Source organism: Eptesicus fuscus, chromosome 15 (assembly GCF_027574615.1).
Source record: "Eptesicus fuscus isolate TK198812 chromosome 15, DD_ASM_mEF_20220401, whole genome shotgun sequence".
Classification (NCBI taxonomy): domain Eukaryota; kingdom Metazoa; phylum Chordata; class Mammalia; order Chiroptera; family Vespertilionidae; genus Eptesicus; species Eptesicus fuscus.
Genome location: NC_072487.1, coordinates 32,130,631 through 32,150,833, shown reverse-complemented (window position 1 = coordinate 32,150,833; position 20,203 = coordinate 32,130,631). Strand labels below are relative to the sequence as shown.

The 20,203-nt window shown below is 42.5% G+C and overlaps 1 protein-coding gene and 1 pseudogene across 1 annotated transcript in view; one reads left to right on the top strand and one right to left on the bottom strand.

Moving 5' to 3' along the window:
- Positions 1-20,203, bottom strand: part of LOC103289210 (histone-arginine methyltransferase CARM1-like) — a 225,313-nt gene that overhangs the window by 2,701 nt on the left and 202,409 nt on the right. The window contains exons 8-11 of the mRNA XM_028150526.2: positions 14,266-14,347; positions 13,048-13,133; positions 10,538-10,627; positions 8,404-8,541 (exon numbers count right to left, since the gene is read on the bottom strand). Of these exons, the coding sequence (XP_028006327.1) occupies positions 8,404-8,541; positions 10,538-10,627; positions 13,048-13,133; positions 14,266-14,347 (396 nt within the window). The remainder of the gene's footprint in view (positions 1-8,403; positions 8,542-10,537; positions 10,628-13,047; positions 13,134-14,265; positions 14,348-20,203) is intronic.
- LOC103289197 (60S ribosomal protein L22-like) lies at positions 1,656-4,783 on the top strand (annotated as a pseudogene).

Below are 20,203 nucleotides of genomic sequence, written 5' to 3'. Positions count from 1 at the left end.
TTAATGTGCGATAATTAAATAACCAGTAACGGATAACCTTCTAAAACTATCCTTAAATAGGGCCTTAAATAATTATCAGTTCTTTTGAACCTGTTATTTGGCAATGTGTATTAAAAACAAACAAATAAAATATCCTAGTTCTTTGCCATTTTATTTTTATTTATTTATTTATTTTTAAATTATTTACTCTCTGGCTCCTTTTTTTTTTTAAAATATATTTTATTGATTTTTTACAGAGAGGAAGGGAGAGGGATAGAGAGCTAGAAACATCGATGAGAGAGAAACATCGACCAGCTGCCTCCTGCACACCCCCTAATGGGGCTGTGCCCGCAACCAATGTACATGCCGTTGACCAGAATCGAACCTGGGACCCTTCAGTCCGCAGGCCGACGCTCGATCCACTGAGCCAAACCGGTTTCGGCAGTTCTTTGCCATTTTAAATCTTACAAAGACAGCTCTGGCCAGGTGGCTCAGTTGGGTGGAGCTTGTCCCATACACCAAAAGGATGTGGGTTCAAATCCTGGGTCAGAACACATGGTACTTAGGTTTTGGGTTTGATCGGTGGTCGGGGAGTGTATGGGAGGCAACTAATCGATGTTTCTCTCTCACATTGACCTCTCTCTCTCTCTATCTCCTCCCTCCCTCCCTTCCTCTCTCTCTAAAAGCAATAAAAATATATCCTCAGGTGAGGATTAAAAATACATATAGTATATGTAAATCTTATGGAGACAGAGCAAGTGACATAAGTGGGGATATAACTTAGTTCAAGGTTTGAATACAAAAAATCATCACTTTATATACCAATATTTCTTTTGTAATATTCAACAAGAATTAAAAACTTGGGAACATAAGTGGAAGATGTCTCTTCTGGAAAATGTGGTAATTAATGATAATTTCATCTTAGAGAAAACAGAAGGTGCAAGAGTGAGACAGCATAGGGCTGACCATCAAAGAAGAACGGGATGGAGAAATAGACATTGTGGGACGTGTCGGGGGAAAATGGCCCAAGTCACTTGTGGAGTTCCTGATAAAGGAAAGAATGAGCACCTTCAGCGGCATGCATGTACTCTACATCAGTGTTCTTCAAAGGGGCTTGAGTGTGCCCCTGAGAGGATATAGAACAACACACTGGGGCGTGGAAGAAAATATTGGACAGTTATTTTTAATTTTTCCAGTTGGTTGTTATTGTGAATTGAATTGTGTCCTGCCAAAATATATGCTCATGTCCTAACCCCTATTGCCTGTGAATAGGGTCTAATTTGGAAATAGGATCTTTGCACCTGTAACGAAGTTTAAGTGAGGTCATACTGGATTAGGATGTGCCCCAAATACAATGACTGGTGTCCCCATAAGAGGAGAGCCCTGGCCAGTGTGGCTCAGTTGGTTTGCATTTGTCTGGTGCACCAAAGGGTTGCCAGTTTGATCCCCAGTCAGAGCACATACCCGAGTTGTGGGCTGGATCCCTCGTGGGGGACGAGTGGGAGACAGCCGTTCAATGGTTTGCTCTCACATCAACGTTTTGTTCTCTCTCCCTCTCCTTACTCTCTCTCAAAGAATCAATAAAAATCTTAAAAAAAAAAAAGAAGAAGAGGAGGAGAGAACACATAAAGGTACACACAGGAAAGAAGGCCAGGGAAAGACAGGCAGAGACGGGAATGATGCAGCTACAAGGAACAGCAAGGGTTGCCGGGCTCTACCAGAAGCTGAAAATCACAGAAAACCTTCTTGCCCGGAGCCTCCAGAGGCAGCATGGCCGTGCTGACATTCTGATTGCAGACTTCCAGGCTCCAGAAGTGCAAGAAAATAAATTCCTGTTGTTTTAAGCCAACTAGTTTGTAGTACTTTGTCCCACCAGCCCTAGGAAACGAAGGCACTTGTTCACCAAATACACGTTGAACACTAGTGAGTTTACTGGGTGGATGCAGGATTCTAATCACCAGCTAGGAGTTAAGCTGTCGGTCATGTTCACACAGTTTCTCAGGTTCTGCAAAAGTAAGATTCTGTTTGTACCTTAAATAATATGGTTTAACATTACTAAGTATAATACTAATCATGTGCTGGGAGATTCTCAGTAACATTAGAACAAAGAAATGTCACTTAACCCTTTGCACTCACTTGCCTTTTTCTCAAGCTACTACCGATGCTAACCGTGTCGAGTCACATTCGACATCCGAGTGCAAAAGGTTAAAACTACACCAGCACACACTACTACTTCAGAGTGCCTTACTGTGCACAATAATTCCTTCGGATGCAGCTGTCCAAATATACAGCTATCTTAGGTGCAGTCCAAGATAGACCATTCAGAGCGGCACTTGAAGCCTTCAAAAGCTTTAATAGTTTGATCAGCATTTCTTTTAATTCTGTAAATCACAAAGTTTGCCAAACTCTCTGCAAACCAAATCCCCTGGCAAATCTGGGTACAGAGTCCATCACAGGGATCTCAAAACCATAAAGTATGTTTCAAAACATTCTGGCACAGGAGAGGTGGCTGAGTTAGACCCAACCATCAGCCTGTATTTAATTTTCAGTTCATTCTTTTTATTTCTGGTTTTGTATATCTTATATACATTATATGAGTTTCTATATGTGTGTATATAGAGACATGTTTATATTAGTATATATATCCACCTATATAGAGAGCTTTGGTTGGTGCTTTCTATTATTATTATTGTAGAACATATACATAATTAAAAGAGAAATACTAGTATACTTGGGAAGCACATACATGAAGTGTTTTTACTCATAGGTCCACATGATTAAAAATGTTGGAGACCATATCTGTAAACTTTAGGGATATAAATTTCATAAAGTTCATAAAAAACCTAAGTTCTACTTTATTGTCCAGAGCAATAAAATGAGTGACAACTCAAGAATGATGGCAGGCTGTCAAAAATAAAATGCGAACAATACAATCACAAATCGGGGAGGAGGAGGAGAAAAGGTCAGTCATTGTCACACCCGTGTGGTTGCAGAGGGAGTTCTCCCAGGAGGTCAGAGTTTAAAAGATTATTTGACAATAAGTGAGGGGAGATCCTATCCAAGGCAGAACAAAGACATAGCACCTTACTGGGAAAATAGTGTGAAAACACAGACATTCAGAAAGTGCTGAGGTCTATAGAAATACCGGAGAAAAACTATCATTATAAAACAAAAACAAAAATCTGATGAGATACAATGAGAGTAAGAAAGAGAATAAGGGAAGAGGAAGTGGATACAACTAAGACATACTGTGGACCTACTAAGTGTTAATTACTATTTTCTCTCCTTCAGTATTTGCAAAAGCTTAGTGAGATAATATTATAAATTCTACATTACAGATGATGAGGTCAGGAAACTGGGGTGCTAGTACTAAAGAAACTAGACAGAACCAGGACACATGAGACCCCCAAACCTGGCCTCATTCACTACACAAGGCAACTGGTCTAGTGAGATAAAGATCTTCCTCCCACCTTCCTTCCCTTTCTTCCTCCGGCAAAGCAGTGTATGCCCAGGACATTTTAGGGTCTCCTTTCAATTGCACCAGACTAAATTCTTAATAAGAAAGGGATCATCTGCTTCGCAGTCCTCATTCAGGTGTTCACTCCACAATATTGCAGTCTCTGGAATGTAATAAGTGAAGAGGGGTACACTACAGACTAAGAATCAGGCCCTTTTTTTTGGGAAGCTCACAGATAGGCAAATAACAGCAAGCTGGTGCAACAGTAAGGAATGGAGAACTGTGGGAGCCCTGGGAGTCATGAGGCAAGTGTGCGAGGTAAATGGTTTGCTTTCTTCTTACCTATTAGGGAAACAAAGGAGAAAAGGGTAGACAAATATGACTGATAATGCAACCCAAGATATGTCAGAACAAGTAATGAAAGAATAAGATGATTTAAAATTACTTACCTAATTATACCTCAAGGTACCTTAAAAACATAAACATTTGAAAGCAAAAGATTGTTAATACTAGTTTGCACAAAGCAGGAAAGGCCAAGTCCAAAACTCAAGGCAGATGTTGGCTGCTGCTACTGAGCACTTTTTTTTTTTTAATAACTGGTCATTAAACAGATGGTTTATAAGGATTTTGGAAGAAAGTGGTAACTTCCATGATGAACATGGCACAAATCAGCATTTCCCACTTTTCCTCCTGGAAGCTACCCAAAAGCAAGGAAAAGAGAAAGATACTATAGACCGCAGACTTCATTTTCTGTAAAATCAGGAGAAAGATATAATCTGCTGTCTCCAACGTATGTGCAAGGCCTGTAAACGCACTTGCAATTGGTTGTAAGCCACATGAAACAAAAAATACAGAAATGTAAAGAAGGGCAGGAGAGCTCAGGGACAGCACATCTCAGAAAATGCTTGCAATAACAAACTCCCTGACAGCAAAGAGCATTTTCTGAAATGCAAAAGCATTTTAAAAGCTTGTGGCAAAGGGGGTCAAAAAAAGGAAGCATGTTCTGAAGTTTGCCCTTGACTGCACGCACCCTGTAGAAGATGGACTCATGGAAGCTGCTATTTTGAGCAGTTTCTTCAGGAGAGAATCAAAGTGAATGAAAAAGCTGGAAAATAAAGGCAGAGAGGTCATAACTACTGAAAGAAGCAAGAGCAAGATCACGGTAACTTCTGAGGTGCCTATTTCCAAAAGGTATTTGAAATATCTCACCAAAAAATATTTGCAGAAGAATAATCTCCAACTATGTACAACCATGACTGGTTGTACATAGTTGCTAACAGCAAAGATAGTTACGGATTGCGTTACTTTCAGATTAACTAGGATGAAGAAGAGGAAGATGATGATTAAAACTCACTCATCTGACACATTTTATATGAGTTCTTGAATAAAACTTGAGAACCAAAAAGAAAAAGCTTTATTCCTTATTTGTAATATCTTACGCAGGAATTGGGGTAAGAAGACTTTGGCAGAAGTGCTCTTAGAACTAAACATGTGGAACGATCTAAAGACTCACAGAGGAGCCATATTTGCAGGAAGCAGAATGACTCTGTGGCAGCAGAGAACGAGAGAGTATGAGTGAGAAAGACAGATAGCATGAAACAATCACATCTTTCTCTACCACAGGAACTTCTTTCTTGTAAATTGTTGTTTAGAAGTGTCCTTTTAATTGGATGATGAACAACCATAACATTAATACAAAGATATTAATATGTGATACCTTAATCAATAAAGAAATTTAAAACAAAAACAAAAACGCCAAAAAAAAAATACAAACATATTATTAGAAAACAAGTAGAAAAAGAGCAGTGAAATTTACTAACAGATGTAAAACACACATCAGGTAAATGATGTCTTGGCACAAATAAAATATGTGAGCAAATATTTTCTTATGAATTTTTAAAACCACATTTAAGCCCTCATTCAATGTAGGAAGCAATAATAACCTTTATGGAAGAAGATCATGACACGGAAATGCAAAAACTCAACAAAGAGAAGGAACTATTTCAGAGTGCTGATATGGAAATATCTTTGAGACGTACTATTGAGAAAATGAAGATATATAAAACAGATATAGAATGTTACCATTGAGGTGTAAAAGCAGGGAAAATAAATTTCACTAAAAACTAATAAGAACTTCATCCAATTAGCTTTATTTCCCTTTTTGGCAGGGTTATTGGACTGGGCTATGAGGGTGGAACTAGAGATTAAGCTTATCCTGAGATCACATTCAACAAAAGTCAGATCATCTTTCTTTCTGGACTGGATGGAGGATGTGGGCTGGACCTGAGTTCAGGTGGGTGGATTTTGAGCTACTTCCATAACCAAATTCAAAGGGTGCAGACTGGGCTATTCAAATTTTGAAGAAAGAATACATCCTTGGCCTCATTCTGCTTAATCATTTTTGAATAAAAATTTGCCTATTAAATTTGCAAATCACACAAAAGAATTTTAAAAGTAAATAAAATAATCCATTGGCTCTAGTAAGGAACTAAAAATAGCATGATAAATGCATGGGTGGAATAAATATAAGAAATTGAGCCCTAGCTGGTCTGGCTCAGTGGATAGAGTGCTGGCCTGGCTCAGTGGATAGAGCACTGGCCTGTGGACTGAAGGGTCCTGGGTTTAATTCCAGCCAAGGACACATGCCTGGGTTGCGGGGGCTGTGCAGGAGGCAGCCGATCAATGATTCTCCCTCATCATTGATGTTTCTATCTCTCTCTAGGAATCTCCCTTTCCCTTCCTCTCTTAAATCAATAAAGAAATATATAAAAAATACATATATAAGAAATTGAACCAAAGCTGACAAAAATCAGCTGTACACTAATATAACTTAAAATTAGATCATATAAAAATAATTTTTGTTTTAATTGACTAAACACTCAATTAAAATGGCCCCTAAACTTAATTTAAACTTTAATTACATTATTATAAGTACAGTACTCAAAATGGCAGTGTTTGCTGTCACTCTGTACCCAGCACTTATCAGAACACATATGCTGTCCTGTATTTAGTTTCAGTGAAATATTTTAAAGCAGACAATGATAACCTGGATATTTCCAGAGGAGTGGACTTAGAATTTCAGACTATTTCAGTCACTCTTATAGAAGGAAGGAGTCGAGGATGTTAGCTTGAAGATAGAGATGGAAAGGATATTTCATAAAACTCTCCAAATATTTGAACAACTGCCATTGGAAGGTTGGAATAGACCATTTTCTAAAAATTCAGAGACATAACTAAGATCAATTAGTAGAATTTATAGGAAGTAAGATATAGGATCAACAGTAAGAATAATTTTGTAATAATCAGAGATATCTAAAGTTTAAGACATCAATAGCCTAAAACTGTATGAAAAGTTACCTAACCTTATCAATAAATGCAAACCAAAACAACAAGATGCAACTTAAAAAATTATTTTTGGGGCTATTAGATTAGCAAAAACCATAGAGAATGACAACATTCAGACTAGGGAAACATGTGGAGAAATGAGCAGGCTTAGCCATTGCTGGTGAGAGCGGCAACTGGTAGTATTTACCAGACTGTAACATGTATGTACTTGTTAATCCAGTATTTCCATTTCTAGGCATCTCATTTAGAAATATTCATGGGCAAGCTATATGTTCAAGTATATTTAGTGCAAACCTTTTCGCAATAGCAAAGAAAGAAAGAAAGCTAAATATCAATCATGGAATGAAGAATAACATTATGGTATATCCATGCCCAGACTATTATGCATCTATGAAAAGAACAAAGCAAATCCAACTGTATAAATTCGGATCTTAGTACTAAGGAAAATCTTAAGTTTCAGACTGCTAGTGAAATCTCCTTATAAAACAACAACAACCAACCCACAAGGATGTTACTTGTTGGCACACACACAGAAAACCACCTGAAGGACATAGATAACGGGTCACATCTGGAGAGTGGGGCAAATGGTGGGAGCGTAGGGGGGCCCGAGACACTTTTGTAGTTTTGAATTCACATATGAGCATGTTAGATTTTTGTAAGTAAAGAAATAAAGAGCCCCATCAGTGTGGCTCAGTGGTTGAGCATCTATCTATGAACGAGGAGGTCACAGTCCGATTCCCAGTCCAGGCACATGCTAGGGTTGCAGGCTCGATCCCCAGTGTGGGGCATGCAGGAGGCAGCTGGTCAATGGTTTTCTCTCACCATTTATGTTTCTATTTCTCTCCCCCTCTCCTTTCTTCTCTGAAATCAACAACCATGTATTTTAATAAATAAATGAAGACTTTTAAAAATGAAAGGGTTGATTTGGGAGGTGGTGAGCTCTCTGCCCCTGGACTGCTCAAGCACAGGCCCAAGGAAGCGGGGTTGGTAGGGAGGGAAGACAGTTGAATGAGATGACCTTTGAGTGCCCTTAATATCCTGAGAGTCCTTGACCCAGTCTGCCACTTCTCTCTCCTCTAATGCACCCAGGAGAAGCTCCAACAAGGCAAAAAGAAAAGAGAGTATATTAAAAATGAGACGAATCAAAGGGATTACTGCAGAGACCTTGTGAAATCCATTACCAGCAGGAAGCAGCCAGTCCTGCCTGGCGCACCATATACCACCCCTGCAATGCTGATGAATTTTATTGCACTAAATTTGGGCTGAGTGGCTGGACAGGTGCTAAGCGAGGCCAGGGAGCTGACGTGGGATTTAAAGCACTTGGTAATTCAAGCCTTTGGCAAGAGTTCCCATGAGCCGGTGGATTTCCTTCTTTCCTCCACGGCCACGTGGAGAACACGGCCCTTGAGTTACCCGAAGCTCCTCCTCCTTGCCACACGCAGTGCAGAGCTGACATTGGCCCTGCCAGTTTTGTGGCAGAGGGTACCTGTGACATTCAGCCAGGCCTTTGGAAAGTGGCTATTTCTCAGTGCTGGAGTCTCAGGGGCCTGCCAGTTTTTTCCTGCTCCCACCCATCAGGCCTACAAGCAGCAGTGGGATCACGGCTGTACTTTCCTGCTTACCGCTTATTGGCTACGAACAGCACTCTCCCTGAGAGGGTTTCCCCTTCCTTGGCAAAGAGAGGAGTCTGAAGAAGGCACCGCACCTGGTACCAGTGGGTCAGAGGCTCGGTTGGGGCTGTGGACAGCCAAACTGTTACCCTGTAGGGCAAGAAAAGAGTTGAAAGCCAATGATCTTCCAGGTCTATATTAATGGACTAGAGGCCCAGTGCATGAAATGCGTGCACTGGTAGGGTCCCTAGCGGCTGCCAGCTGCTGGCCGGGTACTCCCTTTCTTCCCCTGGCCACCTGCAGCCGCCGCTGCCACTGCCACCGCAGGCCGGGGCCTCCCTCCCTTTCCCTGGCCACCTGCCACCACTGGGGCCTCCCTCCCTCCTCCCCCCCCCCCCAGCCGGCCTGCCCCCTGGTTGAACTCCCAGAAGAACTCTGGTCTAGGGGACAATTTGCATACTATGCTTTTATTATATAGGATTGGATTGGGGACTTAGGTTGATAGATAATTTTCATTGTTTCTGACTCACGGAACCCTTTTAAGATAATGATAGCTCACTTTATTGAGCAGTTACTATGTGCTGTGTACTGTCCCAGGAGCTTTGTGTATATTAGCCCATTAAATCTACACAACAACCCTATGGAGTAAGCCCGGAGAGGTTAAAGGACATGCCTAATGTCACACAGAGGGCAACTGGAGAGCCAGGCTTCCCATCCATTGACTATATTTCTGAATCAAAGTTCATGAGAAACCCAAAAAGTAACAGAGTTAAATTGGGAACTGATTTGTTTAAGAAGTTTGGAGTCTGGGCTCTTAATGACTCATGCCAACTTGTCCAGGGGTCCTGATGAAGATTCTGGAAGCAAGAAACACTACTGGAGCCCTAGCCAGTATGGCTCGTTAGTTGGGCATCGAAAGGTTGCTGGTTCCATCCCCTGTCAGGGTACAGACCCAGGCTGGGTTGAGGGCTCAATCCCTGGCAGGGGGCATTCAGGAGGCAGCCAACTGATGTTTCTCTTTCACATCAATGTCTGTTTGTCCGTCTCTCTCTCTCTAAAAATCAGTAAAAATCTAAAATAAGGGAAACTACTGGAGTGCATCTGTAGCTGTTAAAGGTAACGGTGTTAACTTCAAAGAAATTTCCCGCTGGAAGCAGGCCACGTAAAGCTTATCGCCATTACCTTTGCAGGAACAGATTCATTTACTTGGGATACTACTGGGGGAAAGTCTTAGGGGAAAATGTATGGAATCTTTGAATGGACATGCTTATGTGGTGTCGGAATGACTTGCACATCATTTTCTCTCTCTCTGCCAGCCCAGGCAAGGCTTCCGGGGCCCCCTTCTCCCATGAACCCCAAACTTGATCACAGATCCATGGGCCCTTCTTTTTCAGCAGGCGCAAAGACGAGCCTGGATGGTGTTATAAGGGGTGGAGGAGGGTGTACTGTGAAGGGTTTCCTTTTGCCTGGTCATGTGACTCAAGGCAAGTCTCTTTGCTAGCTGGAGCACTGGAGCAAGCCTAGGAAGAGGGCCGGGAAGTCAGGAGAGCAAAGAGGTGGGGCGTGGGAGTGGCGAAGCCTTTACAAGGAGCCCCAAGCCCTAACAGTCAACTTGTAGGTGGTTTTTATCCTCTTTTAAAGCCCTGCAACTTCCAACCCTTTGCCATAGGGAGAAAGGAGTGCAGGGTGGAGGAGTTACCTAATGCTGCAATTAGCATCGGCACCAACAGCCTGCCTGGTCATTAAAAAGGGATTCTAGGCTGTGAAAGCAAAGGCTGTGAATGGGAGAAAGAATGACACGAGGTATTACCCCAGAACAAGAGATTCTGCAGTCAGGTGGGATGGTTGCCCCCCCACCCCGACCCCACATCTATTCTGGAAAAAAGCAGGAGGGTAGATAAAGCACAGACCCTCTCTCACTCCTTTCTTTTAGCCAGAGTTGATATGACACTATGGAAAACCGTCTTATTTTCAGTGCACCCTAAAACCCAAAAGTAACACTAACATCAACGCTTATCTTCTTGGAATGCATAAAAACCAGTGTTATTGCAATTGAAATTAATTTTTAAAAATGTTAAAGGTCTGATTACAAATGGCAGAGGGCAGCATGGGAGAGAGTAGGTGAAGAAGGGGGGGGGATACCTACAGAGATCCGACAAAGGCCACGTCAAACCAGAACGCCAGGCCGTGGATGAGGCCAGACTGTGTCATCTGAAACACAAAGGGGATTTCTACTCTGCAAGGAAACAAAAGAGAAAGAAGAAACATTTTCTTGTTGACAGGCATCCTGAATACTCTCGTGAGATGAGTGGGAACACTCATGGAATATTTTCCTTCTCTCCTGAGTGCTTTGGCTCTGGCAGCAAGATTCTCTCGGGGTGATTAATGCTTGGGTGACGCTGCACATTTGAGATTGTTGCTCTTGACAAAATTCTGCGAGGACCACACCACTGTGCTGCAGTGACCCAGAGCGCCACCGGGCAAGTGCAGCATCTGCAGCCGCGTCTGACTACTGAAGAGGGGGACGACCCGGGACACAGGTGGCAACCATCCTTCAAGAAGCCAAAACATGGGCTGTGGCAGTCCCCCTGCGCAGCTGTTCAAACGGAAAGGCTGCTCAGGCCTCTAAAAAATGAAGTGGGTTGCAAGCTCAGAAGGTCATTGCCATAGTTCATTTACTTTTCAGGGAGGCAATTTAAGTTCCCACCAGGCTACAGCAGGAGTCATGCAGTAGTGGCCACGGTTTATGCCAAACGCAGGGTAAGTGGAAATGGAAAGAATATTGGAAATGACACAATAACATCCAGATGCTGGAGCTGCTTTACTGTGGGACCTTCCAAAGTCACCTCAATTCTCTGAACCTCAGTTTTTTCGTTTGTGGAAGGGTAACAAAACCTCTCTCCTACTGTCCTCACAAGGTTCTTGTGAATGTCAAATGAGGACAACAATGTGTATGAGAGTGTTTGCAAACTTTAAAGTGTTTCACTATTAAACAGCAATATACCGGGCCCATGGCCGGGGCTGTATTCCTCCAAGGAGACTTATTTTAGTGAGTGCTCTAGAAATTTTCAAAGGGGGTTGTACATTATTTGCAGGTATGCTGGCCCCAAAGGCCTAACTTCCTCCACCTGCAGCGTCAGTGCATTCCTAGAGATTTCCGTTGTACTTGTCGCATTGAATTTGTTGGGATCGCATTACAATTATTTCCTCCCATTTTTGGCATTCCTCTAAATGGATCATGAGCTCCTACCTGGGCATACACCAGCACAGTGCCTGGCACACAGCAGGATCTCAGTAAACGTTTGTTGAATCAATGCCCAAATGAGTAGATGACATCTCAGAGTTTTCAAAAACCTCCCTGGCACTCAGGAGGTGGCCCAGAGCAGCCAATGCAGCCAGTCGGAATCACTTTTGTCTGGCCCTGCGGTAGTTATTTCGGTTGTTCCCACACGCCAGTTCTCTTGCTCCAAGCATACGGTAGGGTTGTATTTATCCACTCACTTGAGTTCAGGTACCGCCATGTGATTTATGTAGACCAATTAAATGTGAACAGAAGTGCACTGTGTTGTTTCCAGGCACACACTTTTATTGCCAGTACATACTTTGCCACACTCCTCCTTTTTCCTCAGGGACTGGCATCGTGGCAGACACAGGCTGCTGCACCAGCCTGACTGAGGAGTGACTGAGGGGTGTGCAGAGCTGAAGCTGGTGCATGATGGATAAATAGTGTAGGAGAGAAAGACACCTAGGTTATTAGAAGCCACTAAAGATTCTTTTTTGTTACTGCAGCATGTTTTGGCCTATCCTGACTGACACCTTTTATCCATTGTGATCTCAAGGTAGGCAATGGTTTGAGTCAGCCAGCTGCATTTTCTAAAGTCTGACCCTTGATTCCTCATGAGTCCAAGCAAATTATAACTTGGCTGGGTCTTAAATTTCTTACCCAGAAAAGAAACACATAAATATTGATCTTCTAGGGAAGGGAAAAACAAAATACTAGTGAAAGGTGGCACAAGAGGATTCATATCAGAGAAATGAGTCTTCAGTGCAGAGTCTCTTGAAGTGGAGGGAAGGAGGACAAAAGCTAGCATTGATTGAGTGCCTTCTTTGAAAATGAGCCAGTGCCTCTAAAATATTTAGCACACTACCTAGCATGTAGTAAGTACTCATCAGATTGTAGTTCTTCTTATCATTCTTATGGGCACTGACCTGGGTGAATTGTTAAAAAGCCCAGACTCTGGAGCTTTATGAATGGTTCAAGTCCTAGCTCTCATGACATTTATTCATTCTGTGACCTTATGCAATTGATTGTTCCACACTGCCTCATATTTGTCATTGGTAAAGTGGATATAACAATAGTACCATTTGCATGGTGCTGCTGTGAGGATTAAATGAGTCATATGTTACGGGCTCAGAATAGTGTCTGGTTATATAAGTAGAGATATATACTGTTTAATTTTTCTTATTCAATTCTTAAAACAATCCTTACCCTTATTCTGCAATAAGGGAAACTAGTGCTAATGTACTTTTCCCGTGTGTGACTCATACCTCAAATCTCTTCCCTGTGTGAGCAGCAAATCTCTGCACTGCAGTTTTGGGGATGGGAGAGCTAGAGAGGAGATTTAAAAATCTGGAGCATCTCTGATTGGTACAAACCTGTGGAGATCTGCTTCTTTTGCATCCATAAAGTTCACTGTGTACTTGACTGATCGAGCCATCAAAATCCTAATGTCAAATGTGTCCTGGGAGAAAAACACACACAAAGATGTTATCTTTCTGTCAGGACAGACTGAATTCAACAAGATTGAGTGCAGTCTAGCTTTCCTCCTGGAATTTTAAGTCAGTAAGGTAGAAGGCATGAACTTAATGAGAATAATGTTACTAATACAAGCTAACATTTATTTATTTATTTAGTGGTTACTCTATGCCCGGCCCTAAGTATTTTGTGCTTTACTAGGATATATCAATCTTCACTAATTCTCTGGAGCAGGCATTTGGTGGGTTTTGACCATCCAGAATTGACCCATTCTCCACATTCCAAGAAGTTGCACAGTAACTAAGTTCACTGGACAATCAGGCTTTATCGAAATGAATTCTGGGGCTTTTGCCCAAGTTATTAGGAAAAGGCAGGCTCTTGTTTGGGACTCAGAGTTTTAAGAATCTGAGCCTGGAGCTTCTGCAACATCTTCCTGCCATGGGGGAAGAACAGAATTAAATCAGAGGAAACGGAGATATGTGATGAGGATAGAAAAACCAGAGCCTGATGGCACTGTCTGAACTTGTGCAGCAGGTCCCTGAAGCGAGCTCTGTCTCCAGGCTTTGCATTTCTTGAGGGCCAGTGATTCCATTTCAGCTTAAGCCATTTGAGTTGGGTTTCCTTCCACTTACAACTGAAAGAGTTTCAGACAATGCAAACATCAAGCTGTCCAAGGTTAGACGGCTAGATGGAGCCACAATTGAAACCCAAATCTGTTTGCCAGCAAAGCTCCTATTCTACGCTATTTATTTACAACACTTCCTCTTTAATTGCGCCTTGGACCACTAGAATCAATGGGAGGATGTGAATTATTGAAGAAGTGAGGAGGCTGAGTGTGTGCAGGGGATGGGTCTGAGCAGAAAGAAAATTAGAAGTCACTTATTGAAAGGCAGCCCTCAAATCGCCTTGCTTTCAACAGTACCATTCTCTGAGAATTTCCTTAATTGACTGGGAGATCAGAGCTGGAAGACTTGAAAACATATGCTCTTCTGTGATGGTTTAGCACCCAGCCTGGCAGCACAGTGGATGCAGGCTCACGAGTGCGTGAATGAATGAATGAATCAATCAATCAACAAATAAACACACGGGGAGGAAGCCTGTAAAGAGGACACACTTACGACGATTGGCTGTCTGAAGTATTCATCCACTGCAGCAGCCCGGAGACTGGACAGGTTGACCCCATAGAAGCACTGCTGGTACCTGAAATAGCATAAAGGGTCACCATGTATCTCATCCCATCCCTCACCTGAGTCCCCAAGCCCAGCATAGCTGTGATGTACAAGCTCCTCACAGGAGCAAGAATGAGGCCATGTGAAGGGCAACTGGTCAGTAGGCAGCAGCAGAGCAGAAAATGTTCTCTAAGACCTGCACTTGACCTGTGTTGGGCAAGAGAGAAGGGAGGGTGTAGCTGAGGTAAAGGAAATTTCTTGTGGGGAGAACAATGAGAAGGATATTGGGGTGGGGGGGGGGAGGAAGGCCTTTGGGCTCCCATCCTTGATCTCATGCCCCATCCTTGATCTCATGCCTGTTCTATGACACTCTATGCAAGTCCCAAAATACAATGTCTGGGCCCTCTCATTAGCCCAACCCAGAACATGACTTTAGATCTGCAAAGCCTCTGGACACTCCTGTTGTTTTGGGAGATGGATTTTCCTTTTCTGTCCTCCGTAGCCACTGGCCTGCGCCTTCACGATGGCCTTTGCTGTCGTGGCAGACCCGGCAGTCACAGTGAGTGACGGCTGGATTGTCACAGTCCATTGTGCACACTTCTTCTCAATTCTGTGGTCGGTGACATCCAGCAAGTGCTACAAATCCTGCTTTCTCCTTCAGTGCCCCAGCTGTACAGCGGTCAGCAGCAACCACTGGTACCTGCAGCACAGCAAGGGCTCTCTGTCATGTTGCCTAAAGGTCTTGGTTATTTAGGGAGGAGATCCAGTATCTGGATTAAGACTAGCTTTGTTCAAACCCTGCAGATGACTGGCTGTGTGCCTTGGGCAAGTCACATGAACTCTATCAGTTTTCTTATCTCTAAAAATAAAAATAATGCAAGGCTCACTTTGTAGGGTTACAGTAAGGATTAAATGAGTTAATATAAGCAAAGCCCTTTGAGCAGTGCTTGGCATTTAAAAAAAATCTTTATAGTTGAAAGTAATATCTATGTGCCCCCCCCCCCCCCCCCGCCACCCCCCAACTCTTCTAGCCAGTCCCCAGGCCTTCACTACCCTATTGTCTGTGTCCATGGGTTATGCATATATGCATGCAAGTTCTTTGGTTGATCTCTCTCTCCCACCCATCCTTCCCCACCTTCCCTCTGAGGTCCCATAGTCTGTTCCATGCTTCTATGTCTCTGATTTATTTTGTTCATTTATTTTGTTCATTAGATTCCACATGAGTGAGGTCATGTGATACTTATCTTTCTCTGACTGGCTTATTCCGCTTGGCATTTTGTCACTGCTGTCTAAGTGTCAGCTGTCATTCCCTGAACCTCACTTCAGCACTGGGGACTAGGGCAGTGGTTCCCAATCTGTACCACGGGGTTACTTGGAGGAGCTTGTTAATAATTCCAATTCCCAGGTCCAACTCTAGAAAGGCTTGGGACCTCACTACTAAAGAGTGAGGGCTTTTATCCTGAGATTAAAAAGTGGTTTACTAAGGGTGTGTGTTATATAGCCTGTCAATCAGATGGGAATTTAATTCATCCATCTCCATCCCCCCAACCCCCAATTCAACCTGCCAATATGGAGGGAAGAGAGAGAGAGAAAACAAAACAAAGCACAGAATAAACATTAAAAAATCTGTGGTGCAATTAGATTTTGATGGAAGGCACAGCCAAAGGAAGGCTCTACAATGGGAGGCAAAGTCTCAGATGCTCCCAAGAGACGCAGGGAAGCATCATAGTGTTAAATCAACAGCCAGTCCTCAACCTCCAAGTGCAATGCAAGCCCCACTGAGCCACTTACAGATCCTGAAGAACTTGTCCTATTTCTCATCTCTGAGTAGTTGCTTGTTTTCCCTCTACCTAGAATGACTCTTTCCTTTTTTTACCCTGTTAATTCCTATTCAATATTTATGAATTAGATAAAATATTTCCATAATGTAAAAACGTAAAACCTTGTGTGACAATGAAATATTCAAGTTTCACCTACTTAAAAAACAGAAGTATTTTCTTTTTCATCAGCACTTAGCATGGGACCTCACATACCGGTAGGAGTGAAAATATCTACATATAAATCTATATATTTATATAATGAATGAATGAAGAAATTGGTGTCCTAAATGGCCCTATGTGTGAGCACAAGTGCCAATAAGGATAATGGAGAAATGGAAAATCATTCCTCCAAGCTTCTTCAGGTTCGTGACTTGTTTCTTAATCTTTTCCTTCCACCAGGGGCGAGAGCTAGGCTGGCCTACAGGTAAAGGAGAAGAACAGCGCTGTGTATCATTTTACAAACACACATCTTGAAAACAATCTCCTATAGTCCTAGAAAATGCTTGGGAAACAGAATACTGTTAAGTTTAAACAATCTTCAGATTTAGAAGGAGATGGAAGTGTTCGTGGGGGAATAAGTCATTGTCACAAAAGTTTTTATTGGAGGGCAGGAGGAGGAGGAGAGAGAGAGGGAAAAGGAGAAAGAGAGGAGGGAGAGGAAGAGAGAGAGTAAAAAGAGGAAGATGGAAGAGTCAGACAGAGACAGAGAGGCAGGCAGGCAGGCAGACAATTTCCCAGAGAGCCCAGAAGAACTCCACCTTGTCCTTCCTTTAGAATCCCCTGAAAGCTTTTTTCAAATGCTGATGCCGAGACTGCACCCCCCGCCCCCCGCCCTCCCCCCCCCACACACATTTGTGATTGATTTGATCTGGGGGTACAGCCCTAGCACTTATTTGTTTCCAAAGCTCAATAGGTGATTCTAATGTGCAATCAGGGTTGAACACTACTAAGTTAGCTGTTCTAGAATCCTTGCCAAGTAGGTGAAAGAGAAATCCCCAAGAGCAAAGACAGCCCCCGCCTGGCAGTGGCTGAGGTTGATTGAGAATGGCTCTCTGTTCTTCACATACCACCACAGCTCTCAGTGAGGGAGGGAGGCCCGGTCTGTGCCATTTGCTTTGTGTGTTCAGTGCCAATTAAAGCCCAGTAGCCATGATCAGTGTGGTGCAAATGGGCATCATTCCTTGGGCAGATGGAGAGTTGTGGGCACAGAGCCCACTGCCTGGGTTTTAAAAACTTTCTGGCTGGACTATATTTCTAATTCTTAGAAATCTCAAATCTCCTTCTGAAACGCATCATAAAATGATTAAAGCAGATGGGAGCTGGCATCTCTCTGAGTCTCCTATGATACATGGTGGGGGGATGGATTAGGAAACGAATCTGTTGACTTAGAAGCTGGGGATCATTTCCATCATATGTGGGTTTTATTTTCTGACTTAACTTATGATCCCTTTAGAAGCACACAAGGCAGAATCTATGTGTGTGGTTTTTTGTCCTGTCTTCCAAATTCCGAGTACACTCCCCGCCCCACCCTGCCCCCACTTCTCCATAACACATGCAGCATCTGGAACCTCCTACAACTACAGTCCAGAAGGAAAACCATCTTACTGTTAGTTATGCCTAAACATACCCACAATGCAGAGAAAGGGGCAAGCCATTTACCATCACCTTAACTTCTCCACATTGTCTACGCTGAGCCTAGCTCAGGGACGCAGCCAGGAGAACCTCCCTTCTCCAGCCTCTCTTGTTCTTGTAGTCGCTCCTCTAGTTCACCTTGGTCTTTTGTCCCTCCTCCCCACCAGTGTCAGGATCTGTCTTAGAAGGAGGGTGGTACAGCCTTGGGCTCTCTTGCATTAGTTAGCACTGGTCTTCCAGATTCAACAGAAGAGAGCGTCTCCAGTGCGAGCATTCCTTTCTCTTGCTCATATGAACACACTCTCTCATAGCATAACTCAGATACTTTGCTTTCATAAAATCTTTGCTTCTTCATTCTAACAACAACAAAAAAAATCACTCAATCCACATCAAAAGCTTCCTTCCTTTAAAAAGACCAAAAACATGAAGAAAATATAATGAAGGAAGAAAGGAGACAAGAGGGAAGGAAAACCCCATTCTGCTGTTGAACAATTAACAACTTTTGGGTATCTTGATGTACTATGCTTTATTGAAATTACCAACCAAGGGATGCCAATGGATGAAAGTCATATATTACTCTAAGAACTAGAAACCAAAAGCAAGGATCCAAGAATGTCACCTACATCACATAGGGTGCTGAGAATGCAGCGTAAGAGGGTGGTTGGAATGGCCTGGTGGCAACGCCAATAGGAGAAGGATGGGTGTCTAGGAACAAACTGCATCTTTATTTAACTTCTTATACATCCCTTACTTATGGCAGGACTAAAGGCTTGGCTGTTTCTGACAATTTTATGCATCAGCAGAATGCAGATGTACCATCGTGTAAAGATGCTCAACTCATTTTGTGTCTGGTTTTGCTGATTTACACCGCATCAAAATAATGCAGCTTATATTTTACATGTGCTATATTTATATACATTTTGTATTTGTAAAATATGGGTTATTTTGGTACAAAGGAGAGGGGGAAATGGGTGCACAGGCCTTAAAAGTATCCAAACTTCAGACTGTGGCTCTTTTGTAAGAAGTGACAGAAAGCCTGTGTCATTACTGGTTTGCACAGGAATTGGAAGCCTGTGTCAGAAGGAAGAGTGTCAAGACAACTGGGGAGGACATCTTTGGTTTGTTCTACCAGCAAATAGTTGCTCTTCTTCTGTTAATGACACCAGATCTTCTGCGAGATACCTCTTCCCCGCTCTCTGTTCTTGTGGTTTGGATGGTCTTGACTCTGCCCTCTGAAGGTTGGCATATGGCTCAGTCTCAGCCAATCAGAGCATCTTATCTCCCTGGTCTTGGCAAAGGATCCAGAGTTAAACATCTGACTCGAAGACAGTCAAGTCTAAGACATTTGCTTCTACTGTTACGAAGGAGAAGTAGACATGGAGATATGAGTCTATATATCTAGATTTGCTGGAAACCACGTTGCTTCCATGAGGAAAATGCCTATCCAAGAACTGAGTGGGGCTGAGAGAGAGTTGGAGGGAGGGTGTGACAGACGGTGGAAGTGGGGAGGGAGATCTGACCCAATGTGAGTGTGCCCTGAATCCACTTATACTTAAGAAGCTGAATCTACTCATGGGTTTTCAGAAAAATTCATCAGAAATATTCTTTTTCTTGTAATTTTTCATTGTTTTTTGTTGTTTGTTTCTTAAAATCAAAAGTAGAAAGAAAACAATTAATAAGAGTCTGCCTGTATACGTGCTATGAACATAATAAATATCTTTGCCTAATTCAGTGGTCTCCTAATTCTGTGAGTAAGGAACTAGATTGTTTTAGCCATTAGAACCAGGCCAGGGCATGGTAAAGAGGATGTCTGCTGGATTGGTGATTCTGGCTGGAAATGGTCAGTTCTGATGTCAGAGGATCCAGAAACTGAAATACTACATCCTTGATGACACAGGTCTGGATGTGTGTGGGTCCAGCAGCAGAGTATTATGGAAGAGCTATGAATTTGACACAAGTTACAAAAAAAGATGAATGTAAAAATCAAGGCTTATTCTATAAGCAAAAGCCAGATGAGTTCAAGAGCTGAAGATATAAACAGAGAAGCCAAGGAAATATATATTAAAAAAATACTGGGTAGTTGAAAGGAAATTATAGTTCCAAAAATCACTCATTGAAAAATAACAAAACAAGGACAGTGGCCTATGAAAATCCAAACATGATTGTATTGGCCTCAGTATTCCTGCAAAAGTTCCTTCTCTGTGATACTTTGTGCATATGCGTAGCTTCCGACAAAAATCTGGTTTTATCACATGGTGATGTGAAATGTTCTTATTTGGCCCACATAATATTTCTATGAACCAGTGACTATCAGAGCCAAATATATTACTGGGAAGGATCAGAAGGCCTAAAATTCTACCTATGCCCAAAGAACCTTTAGTAGAAATTTCAGTTTGGCAGCAGAATTAGCTTAGGAACAAACTATCCATTATCTT